This window comes from Diabrotica undecimpunctata, chromosome 1 (genome assembly GCF_040954645.1).
Source record: "Diabrotica undecimpunctata isolate CICGRU chromosome 1, icDiaUnde3, whole genome shotgun sequence".
NCBI classification, from domain to species: Eukaryota; Metazoa; Arthropoda; class Insecta; order Coleoptera; family Chrysomelidae; genus Diabrotica; species Diabrotica undecimpunctata.
Window position 1 is genome coordinate 29,711,962 of NC_092803.1, and position 18,748 is coordinate 29,730,709.

An 18,748-nucleotide genomic window follows, 5' to 3' on the forward strand; every position below is an offset into this window, starting at 1 on the left:
ATGGCTGAATAGAGAAGAATGGCGGTTAGGAGTCGGAAGGCGTCGTAGAACGCTGTAAACCGATAGTAGTAGTATTAAATTGTAGGTAGAGTTACTAGAAGATTATTGAGTTTGTTTTTAAAGGTTAAGATCCATCATATCATATATTGTATAGTATGTTGCAGTATATATTACTTAAATGGTTGGTGTCTGTCTTTTAATTAATTGATAGATTCAGGAGTTTTATTAATGTATACCATTTCAAGGAAAAGTCGATTTTTATAATTATCAACTTGTTCCAAGATTTTTACATTAATAAAGTCAAAGGTATGTCCTGTCTTCAAGTGGGGGTCCACTAAGGCACAAGAGTTTTTTCGTATGTTACAGTCACTTTTTTGTTGAGTGACACGTTATTTTACCCACTGTTGACTTTGACCAATATAACAACTTTGACATTGACTGCAATTTATTCGGTAAATTATGTTACTCATTAGTGAATTTGGAGTTTTAACTTTTATTTTTGAGAATAAACTTGAATTTAGAAGTGGATTGTATTTAATTAATTTAATGTTCGGAAATAATAATAACAATAAATATATATATATATATATATATATATATATATATATATATATATATATAAATACGTATATATAAATATGTATATATATATATATATATATATATATATACATATATTGTTATGGTTTAAATTTATTAAAATCTAATAAAAAATTAAATTAAATTCACTGATCGGTAAAGTCATTTTAATCTATAAATAGGAATGTTAGATTTGTAAGATTCAAATATTTGAATGAGTAATGGCTTTCCTAATTTATTAAAAAGTATTGTACGATAATATATGATAACAATAGAGGACTTCTCATAAACGGTTAATGTTAATAGCCCAAAGATGGCAGTTTTAGAATATAAGGTTTAAGTCTTTTGTTTACAAAGAAATTGAAAAAAGAATTAGAAAGTTTTGTGGTCAGGGATAAGTATACAATAACCGAAAAAGTATTAGCTGTATTGTCTCTAGAACCTTGGAATCAAAGAAAAGATCTTATTTATGTAAAATTTGGAAATACCAAGGTTATGGATATCATAATAGCATTGACCTTGTGTTTGACAAGTCACAGAATTTGAATATAAAGAATGTGTGTGTCTGATTGGTGAAAAGGGAAAGGGGGGATTGTAGTGAAGAAAGTCATGTTTTGCTCGGGAAAAGGAAGATTACTATGATTTAATCGTCGGAAGAAACAAGTCGTTTTTGTTCCAAATCCTGCAATAAAATGTAGCAGATTTATTGTCAAATGTTAATTGTGAAATTGTGTGTTTTTTGTCTGTGAACAAGCCCCAAGGATTGGTAGCCGTGGACAACGAAAGTACATCCTGTAATAAACAAACAGGTGTATGGTATATTTAATTTGGTACTGGTCGAAAATCCTTTTGACTAGAAAGAAATTGGGTTTCTGTGTCATAGGAGTTTGGTCCAGGAGCTTTTGGAGAGACTGTTGCGGCGATAATGTGTGCGAGAGACGTTGACAAGCAGAGAAGATAGCAGGCGTGTATAGAGCAACTGAGAGTACGAGAAAACGGTGGGCAGATCACAGTCGTAAGAAGAAAAGGAGCCATAGAGAATTCTTGAAAATAAAAGATTTGTACATAATCAACAAAGAATTTTAACTACGATCATAACTAGATCATAACTAATTTGGTTTTTTCATATTTTATTCAGTGATTTCATTTCACAATAAATATAATTTTTTAATTTAGATATAAAAAAATTAAAAGAAGTAATATTTCTTGAAAGAAAACTTTATGCCTTGCTTTAATTTAAAAAAGAAAACGCAGAGAAGAGATCTTTTATTTAAATACAAGTCCAAAAAATTATTGATAATTTGTATAGAAATTTTAATGAATTTGTAATTTTAATTATACGAATTAGCGCATATGATTTATGATTTTGATTAATTGTAAAATTGTCTGACTGTAATAATTTTTTTATTATATTTTTAATAAATTATTTAATAGTTTATTATCACAAAGTTATTTGGTTTAATTTATTTTCCTATTATCCATCCTTTCCTCAAAGGCAATTGCTTAAAGAATACTTTGAACCCACTTATAATTAACGACAAAAGGAGCCCTGAGATAAAATTTTAAATAAAAGTAACTTATTTGTTTTTTTGCAAATTTAAGGTCCTCATGGAAGATATCTATGTCTTCGATAGCAACTCAGTTGTTTAAATATTCGCTCTCCGGGATAAACTAATTGAATAACTTACTATTTGGTCGATCTAGCTCAGATTTACACTCTTTAATAACTTATTTGATGCCATCATTTTGAAGAGTTTATATTACATGACATTATTTAAAATTTAAAATTTGGGTGGATCGGCAACGGTGTACTAAGCACATAAAAGTAAATTTATTTTTCTCCTACTAAAATCCTAAATATCGCGATTACTAGCGAAAAACAATGTACGGTTTGTTTACATATTTGTGAATTTAAAAAGGCTTCGTAATACCGCAGTGAGAAATTTCTGAAAAAAAACTCGCTTTCGGTAAAAACTACTGTTTGAAGTGATAAGAGTAGTAGAGGTTATTTACAATTCGAAACAGGCATACGGGTGGAACTCTGGCTGTTAGTTTTGCGACGTTGCCAAATTTAAAAATAGTTCTGCAAACTGAGGACTGATAGGAACTGGATTTTTGAGTGGTTAAAGCGAATCTAGTTCCTTTCACGGTCATTAGAAACAGATATGATGCACACAGACAGTGATGATAATGCGTCAGAAGGCAAGAAGAGAAAAGATAGAGGGTCAACTTCACCTTTCCTGCAGAGCAAAAAAACTGCCAGAACCCCAAGCAAAAGAAAACCAAAGAAAGAAGATTCAGAGGATGTGGACGACGTTATGAGCATGTTCAACAAGGTGATGGGGGAACTGAAAGAAATCAGGAATGAAAATAAGGAATATAGAGAAAAAATGATAGCACCGAAAAAAGAAAATATAAAGATAAATCAAGAATTGGAAAAAACAACAAACAATTTAACCCAGGTTAAAAATAAAGTAAAAAGAATTTAAAAACAGATGAAAAGAAATAACATAGTAATTACGGGTCTACCAATAAACGCAATAGATGAAACACTCCTAAAAAATATCGGTAAAGATTTTATACGAAAGCACCTAAAAGAGGATGTCGAAATAGAATTTGCAATGAAGCTAAAAACAATATATGTCTGGTACAAATAAAGGATTATGGCAAAAGAATTAAGGTAATGAAAGAAAAAAGCAAACTCAGATTTCTTACTGGAGAAAAGATCGTTATCAACGATGACCTGATCGAAAAAGAAAGACACATGGAAATACAGGAAATTGTAAATAAAGGCAAGGAATTCAGAGCAAAAGGTAAAAATATAAAGATAGGGTACAAAAAACTAACGGAAATGGTACTCAAACAAAAAAATTCTAGAAATATGGACCCAAAAACGGCATATAGTAGTGAAAAAAAAAAAGATGGCCCATTATGACAACGGAAAATAAGGAAAATGAGTTTGAACATAAATAGCAAAATAAAAAATAAAAATATGTACCTAAATATTGCGATATGGAATGTACAAGGAGTATACTAGGAGGAAGCATTAATTAACCTAATAAAAGAACTTAAAAAATATAAAATACACATCATAGCAATACAGGAAACACATTTAACTGGAAACAACATGAAAATATTAGCCCATACACGTTTTATTACAGTGGAGGCGATAATAGGACTTTTGGAGTGGGTTTTCTGGTACATGAAGACGTGGAGCAGGTAAAACGATTCGTAGTACAATCTGACAGAATGTGTGCAATTAGAATTAAAGGAAAAGAAAACATAATATTGCTGATAAATATACATGCCCAACAGAAGAAAAAGTAGAAGAAGTGAAAGATGAATTTTATGAAAAATTAGAGTCATTGTCTGAAGAAATGCCCAGACAAGATATTAAAACTATTATAGGCGTCGCCATTGCAAAGGTCGGAAGAGAAGATATATATAAAAACATAACAGGGGGTGAAAGTAAACATTTGAATACAAATGATAATGGCCAAAGATTGATTACATTTGCAATTGAAAACAGGATGAAAATAATGAGTACGCATTTCAGAAGAAAAAAATATATCAAGGAACGTGCAAAATTCCGGGATCTAATGAAACTAATCAAATAGCCCATATCTTAATACAAGAGAAGTTTGCCAATTTATTAACAAATGCGAAAACGTGCAGAGGGGCTGACGTAGACTCAGATCATTTTTTGGTTAGAATAAATATGAGAGAAGCAATAATTAAAGAGCATAAACAAAAAGGAAAGAGCAACGTGCAACGAAAAGAGAAGAAGAAAAAACTGGTTCGATGACTAATGTAGAACAGAGTTAAAAAAAAGATGAGATTTGAGATTAAAAAGTTTACGATCACAAAAACAAGACGACCTAGAAAGGTATGTCAAATAACGAAAAGAAGTAAAGATAATCCTAAGGGAGCGGAAACGAAAGTATATGGATGATAAAATAAAACGTATTGAGGAGAATTACAAGGAAATGAAATAACAGATTTTTACAAAGAGGTTAAATTCATTAAAACTGGGTATCAGGGAAGAACAATGAATGTAAAAGATAAGCAAGGAAATCTGATAGTGGACGAAGACCAAATATGTGAAAGGTGAAAAGAATATTTCGAAGAGAAGCTAAATGACGGAGTGATAACTGAAAAAAAATATAATGTTCCTAAACCTCAAATAGTAATAGAAGAAATACCAAAGCTCTCAAGTGAAGATTGAAGAAATAATAAAAGATATGAAAAATCAAAAAAGCTCCAGGGAGAGCGGCATTGTGGCAGAGAACATAAAATATGAAGGAGAGGCCTTAATAAACCAACTTGGTGAGCTAATACTAGAAGTATCGGATGCCGAAGAAATGCCTCAAGAATGAAATAAGTCGATTATAATTCCTATACACAAAAAGGGAGATAGAACTAAATGCGAAAACTATAGAGGAATATCCTTATTAGAGGTAATATATAAAGTGCTCGCTATACTAATTAAAAAAAGATTAGAAATGTATATAGAGAAGAATCTAGGAGACTACTAGGGAGGATTTCGGAAATAAAGATCAACAACCGATCAAATTCTTATAATAAAACAAATCATGAGTAATTGCTATGAATACAAAAATTTCAGCACAAGTACTTTTCATTGATTACAAAGTCACCTATGATACAATAGAAACAAATTAATAGAAATGGTACAAGAATTCCAAGTGCCAGAAAAAATAGTATGATTGATAAAAATGACAATTAGACAAACCATTTGTGCTGTGAAATGTAACGGTACAGTCTTAGAAGAATTCGAAGTGAAAAAAGGTGTTCGCCAAGGAGACCTGTCGTCTACATTGCTATTAAATTTAGTTCTAGAAAAAGATATAAGGGTTAGTGGGATAAATAGGTCCGGAACTATTTTATACAAGGAGCACCAATGCTTAGCATACGCTGATGATGCTGTTCTCATTGTACGAAATGGAAAAGAACTATCAAATATAGCAAAAAGACTGATTCGGGAAAGCTCTAAAATGGGACTAAAACAAATGGGAATAAACACCAGGGTATCCTTTAAATTGGAGGTGGACGATGGATCAGTTGTAGAATTCGAGAAGGTGGATGAATATAATAATATGTACTTATGTACTCTTATTGATCAGACATGTAAGGAAGAAACTGAAATCAATCTGAGACTGACCAAGAGCAACAGGTGTGCTGGAGCCATGAGCAAAATAATTAAGGCCTAAGATCTATCTCATAATACAAAAATAAGAGTATACAAAACTATAATTAGACCCACAATGCTATACGCTGCCGGGACATAGACTATAAACAAAACCATACAGAACACATTGGAAGCATGGGAAAGAAAGATACTTCGCAGAATATTTGGTGGAAAGGTAATAGGGGGAGAATGGAGAAGACGAACTAACGCAAAAGTGTACCAGTTGTATGCTAATCCTACAATAACAAAAGAGGTGAAAAAACGTAGACTAGAATGGCTCGGTCATCTAGAAAGAATGCAAGGTAATAGACTAGTCAAGAATATTGCTTGGAGAGTACCTGAGGACAAAAAAAGAGAGGGCGACCAAGAAAGAAATGGAGAGATGTAGTGATGGAAGATGCCAGAGAGATGGGAATCAAAGATTGGAAGCTGATAGCTAAGACCAGAAAACGATGGAAATGATCCATCCGGCAATGGGCTTAAAAGGCCTGTTAACGCTGTATATACATACGTAAAAATAAGGGTTATTTGTTATTATCTCGGTCAATTAATTATGTATCTCAATTTGTAAATTTGAAAATTAAATAATCTACAACTTTTATTTGAGCTGCGTTTCTCTAAAATCTATAAAAATAGTTTTATATTATTAAAAAATAATTTTTTCACTTTTTATAACTGTTAAAAAAAAGGAAGCTAAACTTTGTCATCAGCTATCACTTATATACCTTAAAGAATTTTAAACCAAAAGATTTTTACCTGAAATCGATGATTTTTTGGCAGGTTGACGGAAGTATGTTTCTAAAGCTTGCTTTAGTACGTCACTGTAGAGCTTTTAAAATTTGCTAATAGAGCTCATACAATCTTCTTCTCATGACGCCGTCTCCTATCGAAGGTTGGCTATCCAAATGGCAATTGTAGTTTTGGAAACTGCTAAGCAAAAGATTTCTGCGGATGAGCGGTAGAACCATCTCCTCAGGTCTTTCAGCCACGAGTTCTGGCGTCTTTCTACTAATCTTTTGCCCTGTACTTTTCCTTCCAGTATAACTTGAAGTAATTCGTATCTTTCGCCTCTCAACACATGACCCAAGTATTGCATCTTCTTCTCTTTGATTTTTCTTAGTAATTCTTATTGTTTACATATGCGACGAAGTACCTCAACATTAGTAACTCTTTGTACCCGTGGAATTCTCAACATTCGTCTGTATATATACATCTCAAAGGCATCTATTCTTTTTTCTATTTCAGAGTCCATTGTCCAACTTTCACAGCCATACAGTGAGACAGAAAAAACGTAACATCTGATCATTCTGATTCTAAGCTGCAGCCTAAGATCTGATCTTGTAAAAAATGTTTTAATGCTCATGAATGCTTTCCTTGCTGGTTCGATTCTTGCTAGGGTTTCCTTTTTTTTGGATTACAATACAATATAAAACTTATACAATAGAGTGCATTATTAATAAATTAAAAAGTTATATTGAAAATACAACAAAAAATGTTTGTTTAGGATATTCCTTTTGTTATTATTCCATAAATCGAGTAATAGTATACATCATCATCATCATCATCATGCAACCTTTTCTGTCCACTGCTGGACATAGGTCTCTCCCATTTTTCGCCACTCTTCACGGTTCTGTGCTTCTTGTTGCCATTTATTGGATATTCGTCCAATGTCGTCCATCCAGCGTGTTGGTCGTCGTCCTCTGCTGCGTTTGTCTTCTCTTGGGCGCCAGTCAATTAGTTTTCTGGTCCATCTTGTGTCTTTCAGTTTCGCTATGTGACCTGCCCAATTCCATTTCAGCTTGGCTATACGTTCGACGACATCACTGATACCTGTTCTTTTCCTTAAGTATTGATTCCTTATTTTGTCTTTTTTTGTCACGTCGAGAATTGATCTTTCCATGCGCCTTTGTGCCACTCGCATTTTTAGTGCTGTTGTTTTTGTGAGCGAGAGAGTTTCTGTTCCGTATGTCATAATAGGAAGAACGCATTGGTCAAAAGTCTTCCGTTTTATAGCCATCGGGATGTTGCTCTTAAAGATGTCTCTTAGTGAACCATATGCCGCCCAAGCAAGTGTTATTCGTCGTTGAAATTGGCAGGTCTGGTTGTCCTTGCCTATTCTGATTTCATGACCAAGATATATGTACTTTTCTGTCAATTTTACCACTTGATTTTGGATGATTAGGTGTTCGCTGGGAACTAAATTTGTCATAAATTTGGTCTTACTGATGTTCATTTTTAGACCTATTGTTAAAGATACGTTTTCTAATTCTTATATCATTTGTTGTGCTTCACTCAGATCTTCGGTAATAAGTACTATGTCGTCGGCAAAACGCAGGTGATTGAGCATTTCTCCATCTATTTTTATTCCTCTATTTTCCCACTTTAGCATTTTAAAGGCGTATTCGAGGACCGTTATAAATAATTTAGGTGAGGGAGTGTCGCCCTGTCTCACACCTCGCTTGATATGAATTTCTCTGGTGATATCATGTAGCTTTACACGCATTGTGGCGTTTTGGTATAATGTTTGTACTAGCTTTGTGAGCCGGTAATCTATTCTACTATTGTTCAGAGCAGTTATAATGCTGTCTAATTCCACAGTGGCGAAGGCTTTGTGAAAGTCTACGAAGATAAGTACCAGTGGTCTGTTATATTGTAGCGACTTTTCTATTAAGGTTTTTACTGTTTGCAGGTGATCATTTGTTTCGAATTTTGAGCGGAAGCCAGCTTGTTCTCGGGGCTGTGGTAAAAATCTAACTTTTTCTCTGGACTTGTCGTAATTATTCGGGTAAACATTTTATAGATGTGGTTCAATAGGCTGATTGGCCTATAGTTTTCTAGGTGCGCCTTGTCTCCTTTCTTGGGTAGTAAAATTGTTACTACATTGTTCCATGTTTTTGGATCCAAAAAAATAGTATGCAAAAATTGATTAATAGTAAAATAATATACAGAATTTCGCTTTGTATCTTATGTTCAATTGTTGTCGGCGCATACACGTTTAAGATATTTTGTCTCTTTATCGAACATTCAGTATATATTTTTCCAGTTATTGTTCCACGTAATTTAGCCTTTATACATATATCTTTATTTAGATGGTATTATTTCTGTGATGTAAGTTTAAAATATCATTAAGTCAGGTAAATATTTTTGGGCAAACTATAAATCACAGCCCTTGTCTACTATATATACCTATATAAGATAAAGCATTCCCAATGTCATAATTACCATGATTTATGAATCTTTAGTTTCATTCGTTTCGTATCAAAGGGGTTCGTTACGTTGAAAGCATGCGTGTACGTATGTTATTTACAGTTCGGTTCTGGACACTAAAATGCTATTAGAGATTTTGTTTTTGAACTGAAAATGTAGGGTGTGTTTTAATGAGATTTGTGTTCCTAATTAGTACTTTATTAGAAAGTAAACAGGAAAGGATATACAGGACCTTATATATAAAATACATTAAATAAACAGTGTTTTGTATATATAATTTGAACTGTACAAAACCAGTTTTAGATATGATTAAATACACTACATAATAATAGTTCTAATCTTCTCTTCTCTCCATTATTTATGACACTGAATGTAGTGTTGCACATAGATATGATATTAAAAAAATTTATCCTGCTAGACAATAGATTCAGTAAAATACAGGTTTAATTTGAATAAAAATATATTTGAAATAAATCAATAACAAAACAAAATTAGATCCTAGGTAATATGTACGATAAGAAATAAAATCCCAATCCTGGCAAAAGTATCTACGGAGCTATGATACACTGTTGACACCTGCAAAAAATAAATACGGATCATGTTATAAAAATCAAAACTAAACTACGATACTTAAGTACACACACAAACACATACACACACACAAACACACACGCTGAAGAGAAGAAATAATCTGGGTTAGAGATTCAATATGGCCAGGAGCGGGAAGTGATTAATTAACACTTTGTGTAAGGTTTTATCCCCTACGTATTAAAACGAAAAAGACTTAAATAAGATAACATAAACAATTAAGGTTTCTATAAATTAAAAAAAATATATATGTGAACTTAAACTCACAAGTAGAATAAACATTTTTACTAGGTATATTATATAGTAACCTAGTATGGTCGTCAAAGCAGGTGGCACGATCTGTACGCTAACCACTGCAGTAAGGAGACATTCGTTGGACTTTCCGAGTTTGAATTTGTATTAGCCCAAGTGTCTGATGAGACTCTCCGTTCGGCTCGCGGAGATAAGAATACAGCCGACACTAGATAGCCCTGCCTGTCGTAAGAGGCATCTAGACTCTAGACTCTAGACTTCTAGTATCGGAGACGAGACTCTCGTGGGAAAACTCTACTCTCATTCCAAAAGAACCAGGTGAGGTTGAACGAGCTGAGCCCATATGCACCTCTTTTGGCCCACACCACCATTAGGGGCGCCGTTGTTTCGGCACGTATCTACCTTGATTTACGAGTGGTAGAGAAGAGATCCTTGGCGACGACCTGTCTACGTGCGAGGTGGAATTCCTCTGCCTGCGTCACCTTTTCGACCCTGGGGGGGACTAACGGATGGGTGTACGTAATCGCAACACAGGTACTACGGGTAGGGTGGAGTCCCGCGATGCTCTGTGCATCGCGCCACCCTCATTTGGTGTCGGACTCTTAGGGGCAGTGGAGTCGCTTACGCTAGTGTGCCTTACAGACCAGGAAGATCAGAGTCCTGCCAATTTTATAATTGGAGGTCCACTACCTGCCTACTCCCCTCACTCAAGACGTACTAGTATCGTGTTCTATATTGCAAGAACTGTTTCTCGGCACTGAGGTCTCAATCTGCCTACTCCTCAGTGTCGAGTGACAACCGGTCTTACCCTGTGTCGCTGCTTTTATACTCGCTGTATGCGCGGGAACGGTATGCGCTGACGTGGTCTGTACTGACGTGGCCTGGGCGGTGTAAGCGGGATGTCGCTGAAGCAGGGGTCGCCATGTTGCCGGCAATCGTTTCGCGTCATCGCGCGTGTTCAAGCTGTTAGGCCGTTTTTCGATTTCGATAGCTTCACGAATGATTCTCGATTTTAAGGAGCGGATGGGGGCGATGGTTTTTGCTTTTTCGAAATCTATTTTGTGGCCTGTTTGAATATGATGTTGGGCTAGGGCTGAAGTAGTATCGGAATGTTTGACAGATATAGAATGTTCGTAAATACGGTTATGGATTCGTCGGTTTGTCTGTTCGATGTATGTACGTTGGCAACTGGAACAGGGTATCTCGTAGACACCATGGTCTTCATTAGGGATTTGGTCTTTACGGATCTGACGAGATTGGATAACTTGGAGTGAGTAGTGAAGATGGTTTTAATATTTAGAGGAAGAAGAGTTCTACTGATTTTATCAGTGACAGCTTTAATAAAAGGTAGAAAGATTTTGGGTTGATCCGGCGGCAAGGTTTCTTTTTTTGGATGGAATGGGGTTTAGATGTTTTTGAATGCTCTTATTGATTTGGGTTTTGTGGTAGCCGTTTTGTAAGAGTGTTTGCCTTACTGAATTATTTTCGGATGACCTATGATTGTTGTCGCTAAGTCTTATGGAACGAGAAATGAGAGTGTTGACAAATGAATTGAGTTGTGCGGGGTGATGATGTGACTGGGCATTAAGATATCGGTTTGTATGAGTGGTTTTCCGGTACACGGAACAGGAAAAGCTGTGAGGTAAGTTTTTCTGAATAAGAACATCAAGGAATGGCAAAGACGCTTCAGACTCAACTTTCATCGTGAATTGAATACTAGGATGTATCCCATTCAGGTGGGAGAGGAAGAGATCTAACGTGTCTTTACCATGAGGCCAAATGACAAAAGTTTCATCAACATACCGTAACCAGCAGGTGGGTTTGAGATTTGATTAGCACAGGGCTGCTGTTTCGAAATGTTCAATGAAAATATCAGCTATTACGGGAGAGAGGGGAGATCCCATTGGGGCACCTTTGATTTGACGATAGAAATGATTTTGGAATGAAAAGTATGTATTAGACATGCAGTGTTTTATAAGAGATAGTGTGTCTTGGGGGATTTGTGGATATTTATATATATATATATATATATATATATATATATATATATATATATATATATATATATATATATATATATATATATATATATATATATATATATATATAGATATATATATATATTTGCCGGACACAATATAAGATAAAAAGAAGACCGATGGAACAAAATTCTTATAAGTTGGAGACTGTGGGAATATAAACGAAGCAGAGGAAGGCCCTAAATGAGATGGGCAGATGATATCAAGAAACATGTGGGCTCTAGGTGGATGACTGTAGCAACAGGCAGAAAGAAATGGGAAAGGATCGGGGAGGCCTATGTCCAAAGATGGACCAAAGAAGGCTGATTAGATAGATAGATGATTTAGGTCACACTCCTAGTCAGATATTCTCAACTGAGATCTTTAGTAATGTTAATTTTTATTATATATCATATAGGACATATTACAGTTAGACATAGTCTAGTCTTGCTGAAAAACACAAGAAATTGTATTATATCATTAGGTGACGGTAACATTTTTTGGTATTTCATATTGTAAATAAATATTGGTTATTTAATACAGTTGTACACAGTAAATCTTGTTTCTTTTTGTAAAATGTAGACGTCTATTCTTTGTTCTTTACAGTTTAGACTGTTTTAAATTTATATTTGCAGCAGCAGCTCACCCATATCGGGTAGGATCCCATTCTACGTCTGGCGCCCAATCAAAACTATTGTGTTTTCCTTTAATTTTAATTTTCACTGTAGCTTCTTAATTTTTATTTAGAATAAATTTTCTACATCACGTTACTACAGACATGTAAATGAGCCGTTCCTATACTTGAGTTCTAGTTTCATTCGGTTGTTCGTTTCACATTTTTTCCTTCTTTACTTTAATTCATTCTAAATATCATAATTTTGTTGAAATTGCTCTTTTCCCGATACAGTTGGTTACAATCTAGTGATTTCTCGTCTTTGTGTTATCCATATTCTTTTTTGTGCCCGATCAATACCTTCTGTAGTTTTCCTTTTCTGATAACTTAAGCCTACCCCTATTTTTCATGAAAACTTCAGTAAATTGATACTAAGAACGCTTTCTTTCTTTAATATTATATTCCTGCTTACATAAATCTGATTAAAAGCGTGCATATATCTTCCTGGCAAAAGGTTTCCTAGAGAAACTATGTAATTGCGCAATATATTCTAGTAACCCTGCGGCTTTTGTTTTATATACCACTTTTTTTTGTTTACGATTATAGTTTGTCTCTCTTCCAATATTCCGCAGAAAATATATTTTTTGTTATTACTAACCCGAGTGTTAAACACGAAATACAGGCTCCATAAAATTTATAACCGCAGTAACTCTGGATCCTTTGATTTTATTCGGTGTTAGGAAACTGTAAAGCACCCGCCAGAAATTAAATATGTAGAACAGTCATCTTGGCGTTCAAACAAAGAAGCGGAGGTAAAAACGTAGTAAAATTGGTTGTTAAAGTCACATATTTTTCGTTCAGTTAGAGAAAAATATAATTTAATAAATTCTTATACAGTGAGCCCATAAAGTGTTAATCCTTTCTGTCAACTGACAAATCTTGACAATTACATTTTAATGTAGGTAATATACATAATATAATATAAAACTTAACCCTAGTACTACAACATGGCGTCGCCCGTGACCCTGCAGTTTCATTTTTCTTAAGCACGCTTGTGCGCAGTTAAGACACTGGGCTGAAATTCCACGTAGCTTCAGTTTTCGTTTGTTGTTTCTGGTGTGTGTACGTATTTTATGACCTGACTTTCGTTTTCGCGGATTTGAATCCTTATTATCCGCGGTAAGCTAAATTTATTATTTTTTGTTTTGGTTGTAAATAATGATTTATTGTAGGAAAATGGCTGATAAAAATTTAAAACGAAGTGCATTCCAACTGCAGTATGAACGACGGGGTCCTCTTACTGAAACAGAGCTTTGGAACGAGTTATAAAAGACGAGAATGACGATCTGGCATACGAAGAGTCCTTAGATGAAAACGATAGCGAAGACGAGGATGGCTTAATCAACGATTCTGTATCTGGTGAATATACTATTAGAGAATTACAGAAGGGAATAGACAATAATGAGGAAGCTATGAAAACAGATGCTACAGATGATTTTAAGTGGTACTCGCAGCCCTTAATTTCGAAGAGAACGAGGACATGGGCAAAAAGTTTAGTTGTACATTTACCTGGCCCAAAACAAAAATGTAAAAACACTAATAGCCCGAAAGAAATATGGCAGCTATTTTTTACCAATGAAATTTTAGAGATAATTGTCAACAGCACAAATAGAGAAATATAAATTCAAAAATCAAAATTTACTTCGGAACAACGATACATACAAGAAACACATAAAGCAGAACTTATGGCTTTGTTTGGGCTTTTATAATTTGCAGGACATCTTTCCCTCGAAGACATCTGGTCAGAAAAATTAGGCTGAGCAATATTTCGCAATACACTGACAAAAAATCGATTTGAATTTCTTTTAATGTGCTTGCGTTTTGATGACAAACAACTTGAGTAGAAAGAAAAACTGTCGATAAATTCGCACCAATAAGAGAAATATGAGATATATTTATAGAAAACTGCGAAAGCTTGTATACTCCTTATGAATATGTAACTATAGATGAACAGCTATTAAACTTTAGCGGTCGCTGCCGATTCAAAATGTACTTACATGGCAAACCAGACAAATATGGTATTAAAATTATTATGATGTGCGACGCCAAAGTAATTATATGTGTTCTGCAATTCCTTATACAGAAAAAGATCCAAACAGAAGGCCTGAAGATGGTTCTATTCCAACGCAATATGTTATGAAACTATAAAAAACAATAGCAGGAACAAATCGTAACATAACAATGGACAACTGGTTTTCATCGATCGAGTTAGCCAAAAAAACTTCTTGAAAATAAACTTACCATGATAGGAACTCTCCGCAAAAATAAAATAGAAATACCGGTACAATTTCTAGATGTAAAACGCAGTGAGATTCCCTCATCAGCGTTTTCTTTTTCAAAAGATGTAATTTTAGTATCCCATGTTTCAGAAAAGAAAAAATGCGTTGTACTTGTAAGTTCTATGCATTTTGGAGACAAAATAGATGCAGAAACAAAAAAGCCAGAAATTACAATGTTCTACAATTCGACTAAAAGTGGGGTCGATAAGTTTGATCAAATTTGTCAATCGAAAAAAGTTGCTCGAAAGACGAGAAGGTATCCTTTAAGGATTATGTATGAAATGTTTGATGCTGCTGGAACTAATTCTTTTGTGTTACATCAATTTCAAACATTGCCGAATTGTAATGTCCGTTCTACTTTTCTCAAAAACTTAGCTGATTCTTTGGTGGAAGATTAAATGAAGCAAAAAGTAGAAAATAACCGACTGCCAAAGAAGTTAAGACAATCTCTGAGACAAAACCTTGGATATCCTGACGAACTTCCACCCCAAGACCCAAAAAAGCGTTCATGTCGTTTTGATTTTTGTCCAAAATTTTGTAACCGTAAAGAACGCCATATTTGTATTTATTGTGGAAACAATATTTGTGAAGAACATCAATTTAGCATTTGTGAAATATGTAAATCTTAATCTTAAATTAAATATTTTGTATTTGTCAGATTTGTTTATCATGTTATTTTTACTAATATTAAATGGTTATTTTTATTTTGTTGTTTATTTGTTAATCATACTCTTATTTCGATATTTACTGAAGAAACATTAAACTGTCATATAATAAACTATTTAAAAATAAAATAGTACCAAATACATTTTTTTATTTTTCATATTTGAGTAAGTTTTTATTAGGGTCAAAGGCGACACCACGTTGTGGTTTACGTTCCAGTTCCCTCACGTTGTGGTTCTAGGGTTAATGTAATTAATAATATTGTAAAATAATGTAAACACATTTAATGTAATAGCAAAATAATATTAAAAAAAAATGTAACTAATAAAAAATTCTCTCAATGACCTAGTAAATAAACATATTATTTTAAAATTGAATGTTTCATAAAAGTAAAATTGAAAACTTACTAGAGCCATTATTATTATCATGATATATGTAGTTTTTAGTTCTTAATCTACTTACAAAAATATAGTGTTTTATAAAAAAAAAAACAATTAAAATAAAAAAAAAATATAATTTTTGGAATGTACCCCTTCGAAAAGTAAGCACTACTAACACTGCACGACACTGGGTACATAAAATGTTGACGAACATATAAACAGACGTTTTTCTCCTTTACCAATCACCATATTTTCAAATATCCAGCAGTTATTTAATATGCTTTCGCAGTATGAAAACTTACTGCGAGTTCTTTGTTTTATTTAAGCTGCTTCCACTGTAGACTTACTGATCCTTTATATAGGTATGCTACTTCCACAAGAAAACAAAGAAGAAATTTCAACTTACTTGTTAAAGCACTAAACTGGAAATTGTTTGGTTCTAGAAGGTCCAAGCATACCAGCTCTACTATCCCATTCGAAAGCTTGGTGGATACTAAATCTCAATTCCCACACAACAACGCAATCTTTCGCCGCAAAAATTTCCCCATGTTCTAAAAACGTTTTACTTAAAATCCACTCTTGATCTTGATTTTGATCAAATGCTAATTACTCAGTTTCTCGCATTCGAGATAATGAAAAACTATAATTTTATTATTTGTGTAAATAAACAATTGAAAGCGGGAACTGAAGTGCTGTTGTAAGGATATTTTGAGATGTTTAACAAATTATTACTTTGAGTTAAAAAGCAGATAATGCCTTATTCAGGTTGGGTCAAAAGTAAATGAATTACGGAACCTAAACTTTGTAGATTTTTTTTAAACCGTTCCAAATTAACTCAGACATGACGAGGTAATTGTACCGGGTGGTCCAATAAGCCGATCTCTCGGCTATTTATCACAAACTATTCATGTTATAACTTTATGAGAAACAATTCCTTAGTAAAAGTGGCCAAGAGAAATCGCTGGAAATAACTTTCAAGTTTCTGGGTTAACCGCTAAGGGGCGTAACCTGTGAAGAAAACTTTGAAAACCAGTTTTTTGGGAAATATGCCCAATTATACCAAGTATTAAATAAGTAAGTTAAAAAGAGGCCTAAATTCTGCACGAAGTTGTTAAAGTACTTTTTTTATTTTTTCAAATAAAGGGTGGGGGAGACTGGGAAAGTATTTGTGGATAAATACCTATAACTTTGGTTAGGATCATCCGATTTTAATTTTTAATTAATTTACATCTACTATAAAATAATTGCATTTAGTTTTAATTGTCATAGGTAGAGGGTACTTTCAAATAGAAAAAATTAAAATTTGTTTTTCTTTAACATGTTTAACGGAAACACCTATTTATTGTAAAATATAATGGAACTGGATTAAATTCGTAACAAAATGGCGCGTACCGCATGTTAATAGATTTTTTCGAACTCGAGATATGAATAAAAACGCATAAATATAAGTAAGTATAGTATTGACTCACCCTGTATTATAAATTAAATTAAAAAATAAGCCAGTAGGTACTTTCAAATTTTTTTGCAGAAGAATATTAATGTTGATACCTATTTTGACCATTGTTATTTCATATGATTAAAAATAGGTTTTTCGAAACTAAGTAGGCTACGACAATGAATTTGACGGGGAGTTTATATTGTTTATTAATTGACAGCAGTCATAACATTGTTAAGAAGTGTTATATTATAATTCGAATTAAAGATTGCACTTTTTTTAATAGATATTAATATTGGTGATATTAGTAATTAATTATCAGTACTAATAATTCGTGATGAGTATATCAAATACAGAATTGTATGATATGATTGGAGTTTATTTCGAATGTCACCAAAATGCCGCTATTGCCTCACGTATATATTCTGTAAGATATCCTGACAGGAGACATTATGGCAAAGATGTATTTGAAAGAAAGGTAAGAAGATTAAGAGAAACTGGTAGTTTTCATCGTCCTTGTTTTAAACGACGTAGTAGAGGTATGGCCGAAGATAATTCAATCAATTTTCTTGCTTTAATTCAACAGAATTCACATATAAGTAGTCGGCAAATCTCTATAGAATTAAACATACCCAAAACTACTGTTCTAAGGATTTTAAAACATCACAGGTTGGTTTTTCATATTATAAAGTGAATGTTTAGGTCAGAAACTTGGAATTCCCTTTAAACTTTACATTCAACAACTGTTATTTTAATATTCCGATAAAAACGGCAACACGGCGCTTTTATCCTTTTATCCGTTTCTTAAAAATACTTATGCACGATTTATCTTGTGAAACAAGTGTAGATTTTTTAAGATTTTTTAAGTTTTGGTAAATATAGTGGTTTCTATTTTACCAATATTTGTTGTTCTGTTTTTTAGACTGCATCCTTATCATGTAGTTCTCCACCAAGCTTTACATGAGAGAGATGTTGATGCAAGGCTGGATTACTTATGTTGTTCTCCACCAAGCTTTACATAAGAGCGATTTTGATGCAACTCTGGATTACTGGATGCAAGGCAATTGGATGTTAGGTCTGCTAGAAGAACAACCGCATATCATGTCAAAGATTTTGTGGACAGGCGAGGCTAGGTTTAATAGTGCGGGTGGTGTTAATATGCATAATATGCATTATTGGACTAAAGAAAATCCGCACTGGATACATGAGGTGCAGGTTCAAGGTAGATGGAGTCTTGAATGTTTGGTGTGGTATAGTTGATGGAAAGATCGTAGGCCCATATTTATTTGATATAACTTTAAATGGCGAAACATATTTGGATTTTCTGGAAAATCACTTGCCTGTTTTATTGGAAGATATTTCCTTACAAACAAGAAGAGATATGATATTACAACATGACGGGTGTCCTATGCACTTTTCCAGACGAGTTAGAGATTATTTGTATGCAAGTTGTAGAAATAAATGGATT

At 33.5% G+C, this 18,748-nt stretch overlaps 2 protein-coding genes across 2 annotated transcripts in view; both read left to right on the forward strand.

The window, feature by feature from the left end:
• The window catches only part of LOC140435780 (adipokinetic hormone/corazonin-related peptide receptor variant I-like), a 378,597-nt gene that overhangs the window by 159,871 nt on the left and 199,978 nt on the right, over positions 1-18,748 (forward strand). The gene's annotated exons all lie outside the window — the stretch shown is intronic.
• LOC140435732 (uncharacterized) lies at positions 14,766-15,200 on the forward strand. Its single transcript, XM_072524469.1, has one exon. It carries the CDS (start codon positions 14,766-14,768, stop codon positions 15,198-15,200), a length of 435 nt encoding a protein of 144 aa, XP_072380570.1.